We start from the raw sequence: 17319 nt of genomic DNA, 5'->3' as shown, positions 1-17319 counted from the left end.
AATTTTCAGCTGCTTCTTACCTCGACACTGTGTGCTTTACATAGCACTGAAATAGCACTTTTCCACTCTGAAGCCTGCACAAAGAAAGCCAAGAGACTGCTACATTAGGGAACTCACAAAAATACCAACATGAACATCTGCAAGCTTCAGAGGGGAAGAAAGATTCCAGATTTTATCCAAATTAACATGAAAGGACAACAGAACAGGACTTTTTTTGACCACATTTCCCATGGGATTACCAGCTCAAGTAAAACGTTGCTTGTTTTGACAGGCCATTACAGGCTCAAAGGGGATAAGAACTCCAGGGAATCTGCTGACTTTTTACGGGTACAAACAGCCCTTCAGGTTTTATTCTTGGATAAAAACTATGACAAAAATTGCACAGTAAACTAGGTTTGAAAAATACCTAAAGGATAGCACTACAATGTTGATATAAAAGGCAGATCTTCCATTTGTCCATGTACCCCACTGTAGTAGAAATGATCCGATATGTCTGTACACAAAAAAGGCACCTGACAGTTAGTTACACAGATTGAGAGCGCTAGGAAATTAACAGTTCATATCAACATTATTCATAGCCTCTTGCAATTTTACACACAAACCTTTGCCCAAAATGGGCAACTCCAAACTTGACTGTACTCAGAATTAGATGTGCATTACTATAGGCTAAAGATCCCATTAAGACACAGATTAAAGGCTAATTTTACAGCAAGGTCTTGCTGTCCAAATACATCAGTGCAGCTGTAAAACTGGGATCTCTAGGGTGTTCGGTCTTCCTATAAGGTCAGCTGTTAGGAACTGATCAAGCAGCTGCTGTACTACCAAAACCTTTACTCAAGAGTTTAATCAGCTTTCCAACTTTTGAATATAGATAAAGCCCTGTCATGTGAGATACTGAACCTTCACAAATACTGCCAGCCGTGGGTGTGAGAACAGTGCTGAATCTCCACGAAGTACAATCTCGCTCGAGCACCCACTGTGCAGATACATGGTCAGGTGCTCTAGCACAGGCTGCTTCACCACGGAAATCAGTTTTCCCATGATGTAATACCCTTCACACATAGTGCAAAATAAACCCTTTTCCGTATCAGTGAGGCCTTAACTTCCCATCCAATTTACTCCAACACGGGTTTCCTTACACAGTTCTAGACTTTTGCCTCAGAAGACTCATGCAAAACCTCCAGACAAGAGCTGTGCATCCACCTTGGTAAGCGGATTCCAGACCCTTGGCAAAGCTGAACGCGCACACAAGATCTGGTTATATTCCTAAGGGTTAAGAATGGAACTTCCATTAACATTCTCCAATACAGCTGCCAATCTCATTATGTTCAGATTAGTTTGATCGATTCAGCACCTCCAAACTACAGAAAAGGCAGTTTGTACGACTAGTGTCTCTGAAAAATGAGCATGTTCATTTAAAACAATGTGTCTTCCATACACGGTTTGTTAGAGATTTCTTTTTTCTAAGAAGGCAGAAGGTGGTTGTGTTATTCAGCGTTCCAAACTAGGTACGGAACCTACAACGGCCATGTTTCAGTAGTGTTTCTAGTCCAAATGATTCAGTAGCTAACATCAACATTTGACTCCTTCGGCCTATAGCTCCTCTGTTTGGACTGGCTAGTTTACAGCATTCCTGAGCCAAGTAATTAGCATGGGTCCTACACCACATGCAAGGGCCATAAAGAAAGGATAAAAACTTTGATCTAACCCTCCGGCAAATTTGAACAGAATATTGGCTGCTCTCCTTCACTGCAACATAATATCCTTCAGATTCTCCTGAAGGATCGTGTCCTTCACGGCATGAAACACAAAGCGGATGTTTTCAGTGTCTATGGCAGTGGTGAAGTGATGGAAGAGCGGCTTACTACGGTTTCTCCTCTTTCTGTCAAAGCACTGCACCAGGTAACGTTGAACATCATCTAGCCTGTGAGGGTCGCCTTTGAAGTCCGAGAAATACTTCTTAATGCTGACAGTCTTTACCTTCTCTACAAGAAGATCCATCTTGTTGAGGAATAGGATAATAGAAACATTAAAGAAAAGCTTGTTATTGACTATTGTCTCAAAGATATTCATGGACTCCACAAGTCTATTTGTGCGCCTGTCTTCCATGAGAACCTGATCGTATTCACTGGAGGAGACCATAAACAAAATTGAAGTTATTCCATCAAAGCACTGGAACCACTTTTGACGCTGAGATCTCTGTCCACCTACATCCACCATCTTGAAGGGTATTTTTTTAATGATGAAATCATGCTCTACTATCCCCTTGGTGGCTTTTCTAGCCAGCAAAATATCTTGTTTGCTGGGAAAATAATTCTGTAAAAGAAAGGAGAAAAGTGTCAAAAAAAGTCCTCCAAAAATCCTGGCTAATGCCACAGTATTGAAGCAATGGCAAAAATCAACAACAGCCATGGGTTTTTTAATCCTTAAGTGAAGGACGAACACTCAGCTTTAAAATAACAGACCGTTGACCATTTATCTCAACACACTGATAAACAGCTACAGAAGATCCTGAGACATGAGAATAAAAACATAGGACTAATGCACTTGTTTACCTTTTTATCCTTCAAGCCTCTCATTTTCAGGCTGAATTCTGTTTTCTCATTATGAAATTCTTAGCTACACCACTTGCCATTTAGGTAGTGTTCAGTAAAGCAGATCAACTCATCACTAAGAGGATTTCTTTTTTTTTTTTAAATCTAGTTTTTCACAGTTCATTACTCCTACAAAGGACATCTTGCAAGCTTTAGTGGAAATACTTCTTCCAGGCTCACACTCCATGACCAGCAAGTACAGCAACATGTTCTACTGCAGGTTGTGGCCCAACCCACCACTCTTGTGATATTTGCTCTTCAGAAGCTTATCACCGTTACTATTAGGGAGAAACATCTCCCTTGCTTCTCCTCCAAGTCTCCTGACATATGTTTCATTACAGATTTTGAATCCTACCAGTGCTAGTAATTTTTTTGGTATTATTTGGTAAGGTTTCATTCTGCTACCTTAAGTAACACCAGCCATCAGATCAATGTGAACCATCAGATCAAAGTGAATGAGATCCAGAGACTGAGCAGAAAGTGTGATATGAGAAAATACGTGCATAAATACAACTTCAATAAACAGTATTTGTTGTCTCAAAAAAAAATTAAGCAAATACTTTCAGTTTCCTAAGGCTGGAGTTTACTATTTCTAGAGAAAGAACATGGAAGTTATTCAGTTCATTAACAAACCCCCCCCCCCGCCCCCCAAACAACCAACCCCAAAAGCATTAATCGTAGCACACCCGGGCTTCCATTATGTCTTTGAGCTCCTTTGGTTCAGAAACAGAAGGTATGTCTTACCAGTTGACCGATCCGATCCAGGTTATCCAGGAAGTATTTCACCGATTCACCCTGTGAAAAAGGAAAGAGATGGAACTAAGCTTGTTTCTGGGACAGCAAATACAACTGAACTACAGCCCTTTCACGTTCCAGCAGGCACTGAGGTCTAACAGAGCAGTATCCCAAGTGGAAGCTTGGACAATATCCTTCAGGACCTGAAACAATACAGGTATTACACAGCTTAATTCACATAAACTGCTGATAATAGAGCTGCCATAATATACTACCAATGTGCAGGTAAGGTAGTATTTCTTCTACAAGCAACTCTCTTAGTCCTAGAAAAATCAAAGTTGATTAGAGATCTGAATAAATGCTCAAATCTATCTAGTAAATCTTCACAATGAAAAGGAAGTGTTTAATATTGAAATCAGTCTTTTGGCTTAAAGAATTAGGGTTTTTTCCCCTTGTGTGAGGAATGCAGTTCATTGACACTGGGTGGGAGTAAAAATGAAACACATTTTTAAGAAACCAGTGTATTTTGTTTAAAATTCGTAACAGTGAACAAAAGCGTATCCTAGACTGGTTGGCATATCTTTACAAAAATGAAAGATTTATGTCACCCACAATTTGTGATAATTCAAGCCAGACTTGCTTATCAAAAAAAAAAAAAGGCAACATTCTCAAGGACTTTCTCTTCTACAGATAGTTTTCCTTTTAGCCTGAAGAATTTAATAATAGGTTTGCTCATTTTGCACAAAATCCTTCAGCAGTTATATGGAGAAGAATATAGGCAATGTTTACAAAGAAAATGTATTCTTGTGTGAAAACGTGTAAGAGGTTTTGCAGGTTTTTTTGTGGTAGTTTTTTTTCTTAAACAAGATTTGAGTGTGATACATGGGCAAGTAAGTGCCACTTCACATTAATGGACACAAAAAGCCCAGCATATACTTTTTAGAAGTAATTACATTGTTTTCACACAGATGCAGAATTACTTCTGGAATGAAACTATCTTTGGCAGAAGCCCATTATCCTTCAAACACTTCCCTTTCATTTCTTCAGATAAAGACTATCTATTCTGTAAGAAGTATTCTTCATTGTTTAGGACGTGTGTCTTGCAGTTGTAGCCATGTCACAAGAACGACAAAACTGAAAAACCTGCTGCTTTTTTAATAATTTTAGGCAGCAAAACAGATTACATATATCACAGATTGGGCTGTGTCAGTAATGACCAAACAGACAGTAGGTGCCTGCACCAAGTCACTAAATCAGAATGAGAACATCCTCAAAATACCATCTCAGGTTCTGACAGCAATATAAATTCTTAAACCACACATTCTCTTCTACACCATAGGCTTGAGACAGCACAACAAAATTATTCCCCTTTAGTACAACTGCAAACAGATGCCACAATAACAGTTCATTTTGAAGAATCAGACTGGAGATCAGAGGATTTGTGCAGTGTACTGCACAAATTTGTACAGTGTAGTGCACATAAAGAAGCTGTAGCTTATTACTGCCTAACATGTAAAACTGGAAGAAGTGTCTTCTCATAACGGAGAGAAAACATACATATTTGCAAAAAACTACTACGTATCACAAAAGAATTACAATGGATCACTAGCAGAAAAAAAATTTTTTGGGGTGGGAAGAGTTTCCAAAGAACAATTGCTGTAAGAGCTTCCTTACAATCATGAATTTTCACAAGGTGAAAGTAATTTCCTGTATTTTTTGGCACTGTGTTGGATCAGAAGATACAGCACAGACTGCATGAATAAGAGAAAAGGTCTTCCTGTACAGCATTAGTCATATTTAGGAGATGGGAGAGCCCAAAAAAGAAAAGGTCACTGAAGCTACAAAAAAAAAAAACCCTTCTCTTATCTATTGTGCTTTGTCCTACATATTGCCTTTAGATGTGCAACGAGACTGCAAACGGGCTGTCTCTGATATAAATTGTTCCTATTTTCTACCCAGTTGCTCTAAGAGTCCTTGCCTTGTCCGTACACCCTCCCACGCTGAGCGCAGGAAACAGCTGTACGCATGGAAACTGCTGGGACACCCGAGCAAGTTTACCTGATTTACAGCCTCTGCCTCCCCCACTTCCTGCCCCACGCGTCAGTTCAACATATTGCACATTTATAAGAAAATTATCTGATTAATGAAAATAATACATGTTAATTTCTGCAGTGGTTTAGGGAAACTAGACTTCTCTAGTTTCTTATACAGCTCTTCGTAACATTGCAATTAAGCCAAGTAATTCATTCTGGGAAATTTTAAGCAGTCATTGCAAAACACTTGCATAGCTGGGTAACCAAGCCAGGTTGCTGGAACAGGTGTGAACACCATATGCATGGTCTGACAGATCTGAAGAAGATGTCTGAATATTCTCTTCTAGCACAGAATTCAAAGACATCCAGTACTTAAGTCAAAATATCTGTTCCCAGTCAAAACAACAAATCCCCAACAAGCTCCAGAGGGTCTGAAGTTAAAAAAAAAAGCTCAAAACATTAAAGCACACAAATGCGAAGGGAGAGAGTCCCCTCCTCACAAAAAACCAAAACCCAAACCCACACCACACACTCAAACCCCCTATTTTAAAGATGATCCCTTGATTAAAGCCTGTGTTAGGCCTATGGAAGCGTGGACTCAGTTCCTGCTCCAAAGACTTCTTGAGTAGCCCTGCTCTACACCTTAGTCTGACGCACAGAAGACTTGGTTGCTTCTGGAAAGTGTGTGGGGTATTTCAGTCCTTCGAGTAGGCTGCACAGAACGACTGCAGACAGCACCGCTTGGCTTAGTGAATATCTTACAATGTATTTACATGAGGAAAATATGGAAACTCCAGGTGTTTTGTATTAGTATTTTTAATCAGAACAACTGTATTAACTGAACATTCCTTTATAATTTAATTTTTTTCCTCATCAGTCAGGGAAAATAGTTAGCAATACTAATTAGATCTAGAAGTCAAATTTATTTAGCTTTATATCAAGCTGCACTTGAATGCAATTTTGAGTTCCATCGATAAATTGTTATCATGCTTTGGGTATTATACACACACACAATCAAATCTGCGTATGTGTATATAGACACATAGGCACATAAAAAATACAGACATACGAGTTTATGAATTGTTCACCAAGGTAAGTTTTCCATTCAAGGCAAACTATTAAGTATCAGCTGCCCCTCTCATGTTGAACTATTTTTCCTCTTGAAGGCACTGACCACAAACAAGCTGGTTTGGCTTTTTCAGACAAATTCTTAGTGTTTCTCCAAAGTCATCTAGACAGTCAACTACATTCAAAAGCTGGCTTAGCACTTCAAATGCTCTCCTTTTCCAGATCTTAGCCAGCTATTTCTGGTTCACTAGCATGACTTCCTATGGAAATGGCAGCTAGTATTCGCAATCGATTTGCAATTTGAGTATCTGGTGTACCAGATACTAAAAATATCGTTATGCAGATTGATGACTTCAATCATGCTATTTTAATAGTTCTAGTAAAAAAAATTAAGTAATTTTTTGAACACTGCAATGTATTTTGAACAATGTTTGCAAGCAGCAAAATAAAAAGGAAAGCCAAAGTTATTTATACTATATTTAAATACCTAAAGATAAACACACTTACAAAACAAACAAAAAAGGTCCAGGTCAGATGGGTCAATCTTTTACAGGCTGGTTTGTCAAGGAAAAACTGGCAGCTCAAGAAACTTCCTCCAATCAACTACGTTCATAGAAGATTGTTGAGCTTCTGTCTTTTCAGGTTTACAAAGACTCAAATCTTCTTGTATTTCCCTGTTAGTACACTGTTTCCTTTTATAAAAATATTCTGACAATATTAATAAATAATTTGCTTGAAACAATGTCTTTCAGATTTTACTTTAACCAGCACAGTACTTAAGATACAAAGCACCATCGTGTCACAGTCACAGCAAAGCATGTCAGCGAAGCATGTCTGTACTGATATTATTTTTATTTTTAACTAGCATATTTCACCTTTGAAAATTATATCAAAGCCAGAGACCAGATCATCCATTTTGCTCTTGATACAAACCAGCTAGCTATTTTGTTGGGGTGTGTGTATGCGTGTGCGTGTGTTCATCTTCTTTGATAATAAATCAAGATGTCAAAATTCTGTCTTCCATCCATGCCCTGTGTTTTCCGGGACAGTGGTGGGGGAGGGAAGAGTGGCCTCCGAGCTATGAATTTTACATAATTCAGACACTCCTTTTTAGTACACCAGAGCACAGCACAGACCATTAGTCTTCCTTAACTTCTTGCTCACCACACAAGAGTTACCACAAATGCTCAGATGATTCATTCTCTCACTGCTAATCTCTTCTCCCTCTGCAATACATATCCTCTGAGTAACAGTTTTGCCAACTGGGACCAAGCGAAGGAATAAGAGATGCTGTTCTCATTGTTCAGTAGGATGAGTCACTGCACATCTGGGAACCGGGGAAATCAAGAAACACAAACAGAAGGCCTAAAATGAGCCCACAAGTTCCACAATGCAGCATCACTATTGGCTTATTTTTTAAAAGATTTTTTTTTTTAACGGCCCTATTTGCAGTGTAAAGTTTGGTGAAGCCAGTGAAAATAATACAATTTGCTTAAAAACTGATCCGTGGAGGAGAAAGGGAGGAAAGGTAAAATGTAAATGTATACTGTTGCTTCCTGAAATAGTGCTCCAAAACTCTCTTTTTATATGCTAGATTACTTGGAACAGAGTATTCTCAAGTGGCAAAAGCCACAAAATTCAGAAGAGGTTTTTATTCTTTACATTTTGTACTATATGAATGTCATCTTAATATTAGCTCCAAACAAGTCACCATGAAAATAGCTAATTGAATTTAACATCTCTCTCCCTTCAGGCTAGGTTCATAGCATGTAAGAAATCTCCCCACAGAAATATTATAACTAATCTGGCATCACTTCCTTTGCCATTGATAGCCTCATTGCAAAAAACAAGTAGAAAACACTCCAGCAGATTTCCCAAGCATTATTCATTTCATGAAAATAAGTGTACAACAGATCATATGTAGATTGCTTTAAAATACCTATAGAAACTCAGTAATAAGAAATGTTCTGCAAGGCTAGAATGTATCAGCTTGTCACTTTAACCCTCAGCCAGTTATTCAAAGTGAGAGTTGGTCAGCTCATAAATGATAGCGAAGCATCCTCTTGTCCAGTTCCCCCAAAACACAGGCTCATTTAAAACTTTTCCTTCTGAAAAGCAGTTCCTCTAAATTCTGTTCTGAACTAAAAGACTTGAAAGGGGACTCTCTGTTCCAAATTGGCTTTTTTCCTTTCCTTACCCCAAGGCCGTTTTGACATAATATTAATTTAGCCCTTCCTGATCATTCTCTCTCTGGCTGCTAAATTTAGAGTGCACCACTTAAGGTAGACCTGTCAGTCTTTGCTTGTTCCAGATGATGAATTAAACCACACAGGAAGGAAACTTTGTACTTCAAGGAAGCATATAATACAGATCTCACAAGATTCCCACAAGTACAGCAAAACACACAGAAAAATGGATACTGTAAGTAACTACCACAAATGGCAGCTGAATCTGCAAGGTGAAAGCAACAGTGATCTGAACGGAAGAACAGCGGTGTTTGTACCCCATGCTCCATTCAGGAGTTGTAAAACATTCAGCAGCAGGGCCGAGAAACACAGAGAAAATCCAGGAGACCCCAGAAAGAAGTTTGGGAATCTCCCAGTCTTTAACCTCCGAGATCTCAGATACACAAATGGGATGGACTTAAAAGCACTGACACAATGTCATCCAAAGTTGGCCTTTATATAAAGGTCCTATTCCATTAGGACTGGCAGACACGCACATGGACAGAATGCAATACTAATGCTAACTTGCAAGTGAAACCTTTGTTTTTCAGACAAATACCGAGACCTCATTTTTTCCCAGTTTCTTGGGTTGTTGATCACCCGTTGATTATAAGGAGTTTCAACGTTACAACTTCAGATGTTTTATAAACGCAAGATATCCAAAACAGAGGCCCAAGGTTATGAGCACAGAAGTAGGGTAAAATAACCAGGAGAGCAGCATTTGAGAACACTGAAGACCTTAGATCAGCCAAGTTTTGGGGTACTGAGATTAGAATACAGAACCTCTCCAGCAAAGAGACATGGGAAACACTTTTCTTAGCGAGACCTACTGAACACAACAAGCAGGTTAACATCCTGCCACAATAACACATATATCCTTTGGAAATGAGCTCGAAGAAATGGCTCCAGGTTCTGCACCCTGGTTCTCTCCAAGGGAAGTAGTAGTCATTCACAAACCCCAAAGACCAAGGGTTAAAATTCTCATGAGGGGGAACCACAAACAAACAACTCCCACTCCCCAAACCTGCTGGCTCTTCCAACAGAATACTTCTAAATCTGCACTTCTATTCAGCCTCACTGGTAACAGGGCACAGATTTACTACAGCCAAAAATGTGCTCACTTCTGTGACAACTGATGAATTAAATATTGTTTTCCAAGGAGATAAGCAAGCCTGTGCTTGTTAAGAATTCACTCAGAAGGATGCTAAAGTAACCTAGAAATGCTGATGCCCATCCTACGCCACGATTCAGTTCTACAGATATTCTACATCCTGTCTGGGCACTGAAATTTATTGACATAAGACAAACAATAATTTATCATTCAATCATCAGTTCCAAGGCGAGATTAACCACTTCTCCGTATTTAAGCCATACAGAATGCTGTCAAATCTCTCTAGTGTTATTTAACTTCCTCCTTAACAACAGACTGAGCTACTGGCTCCCATCCAGCAACCCCAGTGCTTATCCAAGTTGCTGCTATCGGTACTCTACAAACATACCAACTACAAAAAAGTACCGTTTAGTTCCAAGCTGCTTCTAAAACCTACCTCTTCTTTCTACTGCCTAGTTGTACAGTGTTGAGGATCAGATGTTGAAGTTTGAAAATATTCTAAAAATTCATTATTTGTCAGCTCAGTACAAGCAGGCAATACAAAAAATCTGTTTGTCCAAGTCAGGATGGCTTTCTATAAACTCATCTTAGATGACAAGCTGGCCAAACTGTATGGTTTATAGCACATGGACGAAAGAATAGGTGATAAAAATTTTCCCCAAAGCGTTTAGGCTAATCTGAGCTTCCACATCAGTGGTAAGATTTGTGGATCCCTATGACCGAGTGAAATTCTAGCCTTACAGCTAAGAAACACTCTTAACAGGAGCAGAGGTCTTGTGGTAAAGTGCAACTCCTACGTGCATTACCTTTTCCCAGCAATTAAATACAGCAACTCTTTCAGAAAAAAGTGCTGCAAGGAAAAAAAAGTTACACATTTTTTTTTCCTGAAATTCTAGGTGTTTCTACATCAACAGGATGTAGAGGAGATAAATGACTCTTGATACTACATTAACAATTCTGTCCATTTGTCTCAAATGTGCACACTAGCAACAGTGCCTCCAGGCGGAAATGGATTTTCTGTTAATAGACTAAGGCAGGCTCATCCTAAGCTATAAGCTTCAATAAACATTAACAAAGATCCCTACCACTTTGATTTTACTCGTACTTGCTGTCTCTTCATCACTGCTACTCCTGCTTCACCGATCTGCAACGACTGGAAGAAAAAGCAGGTGCAAAGAGCAGAGAAAACAGTACTGGCCACAAATAAAACACAAATATGCCCAGTGCAATACAAAAGGGTTAAATTCTTGCTTTTTAAAAAAAAATTCTAGCAAAATCCTCAACCAGACGTGCACATTAGCTACAGTGATTTAGCATTTCCTAGCCTTCACTGACTAGCAGCTAGCAAGATGCAAGGAGTAGATGCAAGGGGATATACACCCAATTCATGTGGAAGAATCACAGTTATGTTTAAACAACAAAAAGCCTGATTACTGTATCCAACATCAGCAGTGTGCCCAGCTCACACACACTCATCCTGGCACCAGCGGACGACAGACGTAGTCATAAGCATCCCATGAAAGGATTCCTTCCTGTTTCCCTGCCAACTGCCTAAGTGAAGACATTGTCTAAAGTTGCTGCCAGAACCCTTTCATCTCAAACACCGGAGGTTCTCCGTGAAGTTGAACTAACACACGCCAGCTCTGCTTCTCATTCCAAGCACAGTTGGCTAAAACGCACAAGAGAAGGCAACTGAAAGCAGCAATCTTGCCACAGTTAAAAGAAAGTCCCGAGCTGTAAATGGAAGGATGGATCCAAGATTCTGGCCAATCATTAGTAAATTATCCCATTTATTCTCAGTGGGCAGCTGCCATGCAAATAAATGAGCATTTCCAACCAACACATCAGTATTTAGAAGCAACTGGATGTTCTTACAAATCACCAGGGACGATGCACAAACACATTATTATGTGACCCCAGTCCGACACTTCATTTTCAGCAGCTCAGTATGCAAACCTGAAACTTGCTTTGTTTACAGAAGACATCTGCAGAACAAGAATTGACACTGACCAAAAAAAAAATTACCTTAGGAATTAATCTAGTCAGCAGTACTGACTATCTGATTAAGACTAAATCTTGATCAGATTTAGTTTACCAGCGAGTTTCCCTTTCAAATCTTATCAGATCAAGGGATGGGAAATAACTATCTTAGATCTTGTGGGCTGAAGAAAACCCCAGCTAACACCAGCTATGAGAGAATGTTGAGCTTGGACTTTTCCATGGCAGATGGCCAGCTGGAAAGCTAAGCAACTTGAACGCATTTACAACAGGCATAACCTTCAGTATCTTGCAGAACGATGTGCTTCCTACTCCACTTCTACATCAAAGCATGATACAGAGTGCTCTAATGCTCCACTTTCTGTGAAACATCAGCTCAGACATGTTTAACTGAAATTTGTCTGTGTCTGTTGTTAAGGTGACTGCAAGGATTGGAAAGCGTCATTTATCCTTCACAATTTATTTTTTAAAAAGATTTTTTCATTTTGTCTGTATTTATACAAACCAAGACATTTTTAGACGCAATGTAGGCTAAAATGATTGTCTTACAAGATTCAGAAAGCTGCTCAATATTTGAAAGGTTTCGGGTGGAAATCAGACTGAAGTAAAATGCAAGTTAAGTCTTAGTTGCACTCAAGTGTGCTATTGAACAGTTTGATTCCTATAAAACCATGTAGGCAATAGAGTACAGAAAAAAAAAATTCCACCTTGCTTACGTTATTCTGAAGTTTTTCACCATGCCTGTCACCTCAGCACTCATTCAGCAGGCTCAACTACAGAGAACACAAGGTTTGCAAGTCTGAGGGATTCCTCAAGCCAGTTTCCATGTTTGATTTTGAAAAATAATTTGCCCTAGAAACAAAAAACTTCTCCTTTTTCAATAATAGCTTGGTATTTGTTAATTCTAAGAGACTGACCAACTTTGAACTATGAAGCGCACCGATTCTGACAGCTGTTACTATACTTGCTTTCCCAGCGACTTCTCAAATCAGTGGAATTTCGTGACATATACTGCATTGCTCTCAGAACTGAGAAGCTACTCAGCATCTCATGTTTACCCACTTACACCGAGACTGCTCTTGCCTTCTACGAAGTCTGACCTTTACACACCTGCAAATCCCCATGACCACTAGTGACCAAGTCGTCTCGCGTCACATGCCAAGAACATTTACTTCATTAGTCCACAGCTGTACTTTGGGTCTGTGAGAGAGGGCTTCACCCAAAAGTGACTGCCCTCCCTATAACCACCTCTCCTGCTCCAGTGCCAGTGACAACACTGCACGTTGAGTCCAGCAGAAGAGTGAGGATGAACCTCAAACAACCTTTGGTGATCTGAAATAAGCTTCAGTTTCCATTCACAATCAAGTCAAGTTTTCTCTGATTTATAGTGATTATCTCAAAACACTTTTTATTTATGCACACCCAGTCACAACATATCGATTAGTCCAAATATTCTCTCCCCTACTGAAGGTTGTTTCAGCATGAGGAGAAGTGGAAGTTCTTTCAAATTTGCACTTAAACCTTAGCACTATTGATACTTTAGCATGAAGACTTCAAGTAACCTAAACTTCTTTTTATTTCATTTCAGAATTTGTCTGCTTTCGAAACAGTCAGGATTGTTTTTCCTGCATTTTCCACTTCAATCCATCGTAACACACAACTCACATCCTTGCCTTCACTTATGACACCAAAATTGGAACGGATTTACCTGAGCTGAAAATTAGAGTTGTTCAGATACCAATTCCCTAAAGGATCAGACATCCCTGAGTGAAGACTCACAAGGTGAGATGGGGTTAGCAACTGCATGAACAGCAGCTGTGTTAACATGCAACTCCATCCTCTTTTCACATCCATCTACACCCAAGTCTTTTGACACAGTCCTCAATCATTATAAAGCCACTATCTTGAAGGCTCAGGCTTACTAGAAATTACTTACCATGGAGGTAAAAAGCCCCCAAGTAATGTTAAAGTCTTGTCTCAAATGAAAAGGTTTATTTTTATTCACCCTCATGTGCATCTGCTTTACAGAAATTAAGCACTATAAGCATCTGAAAACAAATCTAAATATTAAATAAGCAATTTGAAGTAAGTGACCTAGCTTCCATCCTTGAGGCCTCATCTACACATGTAATTTAATCAAACCACAGTGGAAACTGAAGTGGGTTTAATAAACTTGTACAAGCTGTTGAGCAGACTAGCCTATTAAAAAAATTCCTAATTAAAGCCCTGGTCACATCCTACTGAACTGCAGAGAGGAAAACAGTCCAGCCACACGGACGACTATCCAAACTCCTTGCAACCTAGAATGCATGTGCGATACGGGGAGAAAGATGACAGAAAAAGAGGATATATAGGTGGTTCTTGTGCCTCCTGCCCACTTCTAACATCATTACTGATTCAGTACTGTACTCTGACCAGACTGAAACTAGATGGATTGGTTAAATATGCAGAATTCAGAGATGGAATTAAATGGGAAAGAGTTCCAGCAGTAAACCACCATTTTTTCAATTTGAGATTTTACTGAGTTTTCCAGAGTAGAATGAAGTGAATATCAAGGAAAGCAAGTCAAATTAAGAGGCTTTGGGGGGGGGGTGGGGGTGGAGAGCAGACCTTCTAAGGACAAACATCAATAGTTTGTTCAGGAGTAAAGCCAAGGGAAGCACAAGTCTGCCACAGTCTGAACTGCAGGAATCTGTGTTGTATACAGAGGAGACATTTGAAAGGTGTCAATAAATTACTTTTCAGAGCAACATGTTTTCCACTTTCTCAAACAGAAAATCTTGCATGATGTTTCCAAGAAGTTCTCCTCCCCTCCCCCAAATACTAAGTCAGTAATAAAGCAAAACACATTTACTCCACGGAGCTGCTGTTAAGTATAGCTGCAAATTAATGAGAAGGTGGAGACCGCGCTGCCTTCTGCCTTTGTAGGAGAAAGCTTTCCCAGGTAGTGCAGGTTCAGAAGAAGCAGCAACAGTATTGGGCTAACCTTACTCTTCTCCTTTGAGCAGACAACTTAACAGCTCTGCTCCTTCCATTAGTGTTCAATTATCAGCTGGCAGGTTTGTGACAGTATGGAACCTTGACATTTTCTGGAACAGATCCTGTTCAGATGGACCCTTAAGTCACCTAATCTATGAAAACCTCCACTGTTGCACAGCTATCATTTCTCAAACTCAAAAGTCAAATACTGTGTTTCTTCCCTCCCTCTGCTCACTGTCTCCTCCTCTGCAGTCAATACCTGTGAAACAGCACCTTGACTTTGAACAGTATGCAAACACTTCAGATACACCGATAACTTGAAACACAAACATTTTGAAAACTAAACAGCATCCTCAAGGTACAGGCCTGCTCTTTTAGCATCAGAAAAGATTTACGTAGGAAAGGAACCATTGCTTGGATGAAGGGTCAGCAAGATACGATGCTGCCATCGCTCCGTGGGAAGCACCAGGTTAAGGTGATTCATGATCACTTGTGATGCCTGCTGCTTGTTCCTTCATCAACACCACAGCACATCACTACCTTGGCTGCGCTTACCATCAGTCATAGGGTTGCTCTCTGCCTCAGATGAGCTTCCCACTTTACAGCAGAGCTTCCAAAAAAAACCAGCTGTGCCAATACAAGCAAGAGCACAGTGCAAAGCACAACTCCCTAAACCACCACTTCCTATTGCTCACCGTGATTGCTCTATCACAGAACTACAGCCCAAGTTAAGCTCTATCCTTGCATGACACATTGAGTAAAACACTCAATGTTTTAAGGCAGAGCAGGCTTGTTAGGGAGACATCAGGAGCAGGGGAAGATAAGAGAAGAAAAGTACATTAAAGACAATTACAATCTTTTCAAGAAGTCATTGCAAAAGGATCAATATTTGGATAGCTAGCAAGAATACAACATAGCCAACTGCGCAAGTCACTGCCACGTAACTATCCTACCTGCATTTTCCTTTTCAGCTTTCTGCCAGGTCCTGTCTTTTAAAGAACAGAGGCTCATTAAACATGATTCACTGTCAGCGTGACAAGTGAAGAATAACTTCAAGTATCTGTTCTCTTTAAGTATAAAACCCCAGAAGATATGCCAGTGAGACTTCCTCATAAAAACAGACCTAGTTTTTAACGTTTTGCTTATTTGTTCATCGGTGCTTGTTACTTGTTCTTGATCCTGTATAGCTTACAGTAAACTAGGATATTCAGGAAAGCCTGGAAGCATTAACTACCCTTTATCCTATTAAATTCAGTGGCCCCTTGGGAAAATCCAAGCCTTAACCTCTTACTGTTTTTCCTCAAGGGAACATTTTAGAGAATTTTGAAAGACACTGAGATCACCCTTGCTTGCTGTCCCAGTTCTAGGTGGAGAGGACAAGGTACAGTACCAATACGAAAGCAAGCTGAATTACTACAGAGAACATACACGAGGTGCAAAAGGCTGACTTGTAATACTGGAACTTTCTGAAGTACACGCTCAGCACTGCTCTTCTGAGCACAGTGAGCCATGTCAGGGAGACAAGCTTAAAACCATTTACCTCTTCCCTCTCCTTTTGCAGCGCCTTTTTTTTTTTTCCTCCTGCTTAATTTCCTGAAACCAGCCATAGGGTCAGAAAACTGCTAATATAGCACACAGCAAGTAGCAGGAGCCCTCTCTTACACAGCTAAGCCAGTCCTTGCTCAATCTCCAAGTAGTGCATGTAGCTTTAATACACCAAAAACTTTGAAAACCCCTATCATGGGAACACAAACATTACAGTCTCCATTTCAGCTATATCTTTGAGATTAAAGGGTTGAAACCAGTCTGGCAAGTAGAGCCCTTCCACTAAACCCAATATTCTTTGCCTTTTTTTTTTTTTTAAGACTTCAGTGTAAACAGATAAATATTAACATACATGGCTCTGCATAACGCAGGTATTTTATTGCGACTGGAATAAAAGTTGTCCTCGTGCTACCACAGTTTTAACGTACGCATAAGCTCATGACTTATATACGAGCTCTCTCCTGCTTCCACCAAATTTCAGTAGGAACTCTTTATTAGACTCCCTTAGTCACACAAAGAGCGCACCTTTAAAAGTACTTAACTTGCTCAGATTTCTGCAACATGTTCGTATTGCTGTGAATCTCTGTGGAGATACCAGTTACCAATTTTCAAGTCTCTTGAATTATTGAGATCCATTAGAAACTTTCTGAACATCAAATTAAACAGCATAATCAAAAGCTAAAGGCTGCTCACTGGGTTGGGTTTGTCTCTGCCCAGAACTTTCCTGCAAGGGAAAGGGATAAAGAGATTACTCCAGTGGTTTTTAGCTGCAGTTGGGTACTGGCTCAGACAGCCTGAACTGAAAGTTTCCTTCCTTGTTTCTCACAGCATGTGCCAGCATTTCTTGATGGGAATGCAAAGATTAATTACAGCTGTACTTGCTCTGAACAAATCCTTATATTCAATACAGTCCTGCAAGATTTAGAGTAGCACTAATTAGGGCTTAGAACAACAATTCCGCAAAGACAGACATACTGAGTATTTTTTCTAATTATTTTATGCATAATAAAATTAAAGCTTCTTTCCAGAAG

The 17319-nt window shown here is 39.7% G+C and overlaps 1 protein-coding gene across 2 annotated transcripts in view; it reads right to left on the bottom strand.

The window, feature by feature from the left end:
• Window positions 1-1746: 1746 nt before the first annotated feature.
• The window catches only part of GNA12 (G protein subunit alpha 12), a 37229-nt gene continuing 21656 nt past the window's right edge, over window positions 1747-17319 (bottom strand). Inside the window, exons 3-4 of one of the 2 annotated variants that reach the window (XM_086473296.1) lie at window positions 3339-3389; window positions 1747-2316 (exon numbers count right to left, since the gene is read on the bottom strand). In XM_086473296.1, the coding sequence (XP_086329422.1) occupies window positions 1747-2316; window positions 3339-3389 (621 nt within the window). The remainder of the gene's footprint in view (window positions 2317-3338; window positions 3390-17319) is intronic. The other variant, XM_086473297.1, reaches the window with a different exon arrangement.

The sequence above is a fragment of the Leptosomus discolor genome, chromosome 14 (assembly GCF_034619465.1).
Source record: "Leptosomus discolor isolate bLepDis1 chromosome 14, bLepDis1.hap2, whole genome shotgun sequence".
Taxonomy (NCBI): Eukaryota; Metazoa; Chordata; class Aves; order Leptosomiformes; family Leptosomidae; genus Leptosomus; species Leptosomus discolor.
The sequence above is the reverse complement of the archived record's forward strand: the minus strand, read 5'-3'. Positions and strand labels throughout refer to the sequence as shown.